The sequence below is a fragment of the Penaeus vannamei genome, chromosome 37 (assembly GCF_042767895.1).
Source record: "Penaeus vannamei isolate JL-2024 chromosome 37, ASM4276789v1, whole genome shotgun sequence".
Classification (NCBI taxonomy): Eukaryota; Metazoa; Arthropoda; class Malacostraca; order Decapoda; family Penaeidae; genus Penaeus; species Penaeus vannamei.
The window spans coordinates 13,246,116-13,248,615 of record NC_091585.1 but is presented as its reverse complement, the minus strand read 5'-3'; the positions used below and the strand labels follow the sequence as shown (position 1 = coordinate 13,248,615).

General features: G+C 33.3%; 1 protein-coding gene across 12 annotated transcripts in view; it reads left to right on the top strand.

The window, feature by feature from the left end:
- Positions 1-2,500, top strand: part of LOC113802111 (ankyrin-1) — a gene marked incomplete at its 3' end in the record, with an annotated part of 43,991 nt that overhangs the window by 21,629 nt on the left and 19,862 nt on the right. For 10 of the 12 annotated variants that reach the window (XM_070115079.1, XM_070115074.1, XM_070115071.1 and 7 more), the window contains 1 exon segment: positions 219-317. In XM_070115079.1, the coding sequence (XP_069971180.1) occupies positions 219-317 (99 nt within the window). 12 annotated transcript variants of the gene reach the window in all.

The window sequence follows — 2,500 nt, the reverse complement described above, 5'->3', positions numbered from 1 at the left end:
TATATATACACATACACAAAGGCAGAACGTACTACTTGAGGGGATAGCACAAGAAAAATAATTCTGGTACTTTTATTTTCAAGATCTTTCCCCACTTGAAATTTTCGAAACATGGTGGCCAACAGCTGTACAAATGCATGATGTTTTCTCCCTGAATTTGTCCATAACTTCCGAGAAATGATCGATCTCTCCCCTTTACCCCTTGCCGGCATCTCAAGGGTATTCACCGTTACACTTGGCGGCTCTGGAAGGGCACGTGTCGACGGCAGAGACCCTCATCGATAATGGCGCAGATGTGAACGCGAAGGAAGCCAACGGTAAGGCCCTTAAAGACATCCCTGAGTTGGTTCCCTCCTGAAGATAGCAGGAATTCGTTGTTTGGCTCCATCACTGAACTACACATTCTGATAGTTTTAGATGTAGATGTATTCTGATAATTTTAGATGTAGCCATAACTATATGTTCTTGTCAGTTTAGTTCAGGTTGTTGAACGGCCCTACTCAGGAATTCATTGTTTGGCACCATCACTGAACTACATAGTCTGGTGTTTTAGATGTAGCCATAACTATATACTTTTATAGTTGTGTACCTTTAGTTCAGATTGCTGAACAGTCGTTGGCCAACTGAGGATTTCCTTGCGGACGCGAAGGAAACCAACAGTAACACTCCTAAAGACACGCCCGAGGTGATTCCTTTTCGAAGATAACCGGAATCCGTTGTTTGGCACCGTCTTTGGGCATTACTATACTAATTAGTTTTATCCGTTTAGTTCATATTGCTGAATAGCCACGACTCCTCTTAGGAATTCGTCGTTCGGCTCCGGAGTTGGACTACATATAGTGATGCTTTAAATATAGATATAATGAAACTACTGTTACTTTGATAAGTATCAGTTCAATATTTTATACTACTTTTGAATACTACAACTAATAATGAAAAGTAGAGAGAAGGCACAGATATGAAAACAAAATTCGATATCATCGTCAGGATAATAATCACACTCATACTACTAATAATAATGATAATGTCATAAGTAATGCCAATTCTAATGATATTTATAGTATTAATGATAGTGATACTGGCAATCATGATGATACAGATAATGATGATCCTACTACTACATCTACTACTAATGATAATGATGATAATAATAACGATAATGATGATAATAATGATGATCATTATAACAATAATAATAATGATAATAATGATGATAATGGTAATGGGTATTGATAATGATGATAATATTAGCGATCATAATAGTAATAACAATAACAATATTTATAATGATAGTAATGATAAAAAATAAACTTTGCTAATATGAATATTAAAGCAGCAATAATTATAAAACTAATGATAAAAGAATAATGATAATAATGTTGATAAGGATAATGGCATGAAAAAAAAATATAATGATAACTTTCATAATAAAAACAATGATGATACTTATAATAGTAACAATATTCTTAGTAATGATAAGAAAATGGTAACAATAAAAGTATTATCATAAGTTCTAATTGAACAATCAATTATCATTATTGTCATTCCGATTATTATAACAATAAAATGATCGTGACAACATCAGTAACAAAGATAGAATGATTAAAGGATTATGATAATCATAATCATATTAATATTGATAAAAATGACAATAATTATAGTATCATCAATGAATGTAGTATTATTGATGATAATAGGAATAACAATAATACTAATGATTATTCCAAAATTATGAATATGATGGTTATGATTATTATGAAAATGATGACAATTACACAAACACCTTAACCACACACGGACACGTATAAACTCAGGTGTGTGTGTGTGTGTGTGTGTGTGTGTGTGTGTGTGTGTGTATGTTTGTTTGCGTGTGTGTGTGTGTTTGTTTGTTTGTTTGCGCGCGCGCGCGCGTGTGTGTGTGTTTGTTTGCGTGTGTGTGTGTGTGTTTGTTTGCGTGTGTGTGTGTGTGTTTGTTTGTGTGTATGTGTGTGTGTTTGTTTGCGTGTGTGTTTGTTTGTTTGCGTGTGTATGTGTGTGTGTTTGTTTGTTTGCGTGTGTGTTTGTTTGCGTGTGTGTGTTTGTTTGCGTGTTTGTGTGTTTGTTTGTGTGTGTGTGTGTTTGCGTGTTTGTGTGTTTGTGTGTGTGTTTGTTTGCGTATGTGTGTTTGCGTGTTTGTGTGTGTGTTTGTGTGTGTGTATGTGTGTGTGTGTGTGTGTGTGTGTGTGTGTGTGTGTGTGTGTGTGTGTGTGTGTATGTGTGTGTGTGTGTGTAGGGAGGCAACAAAACGGTGTAAGAGAGTTTCAATACTTGTATTATCATTAATATTGATTATTGTTATCATTATGATAATAATGGTAATAATAATGATAATATTGAAAATAAATAATATTTATCCATATAATAATGATTATTATTATTATTGTTATTAATGCTAAGATTAATAGGATTATCACCTTTTTTTCTTATCATAATTATTAAATGAATCAAAATATCCATAATT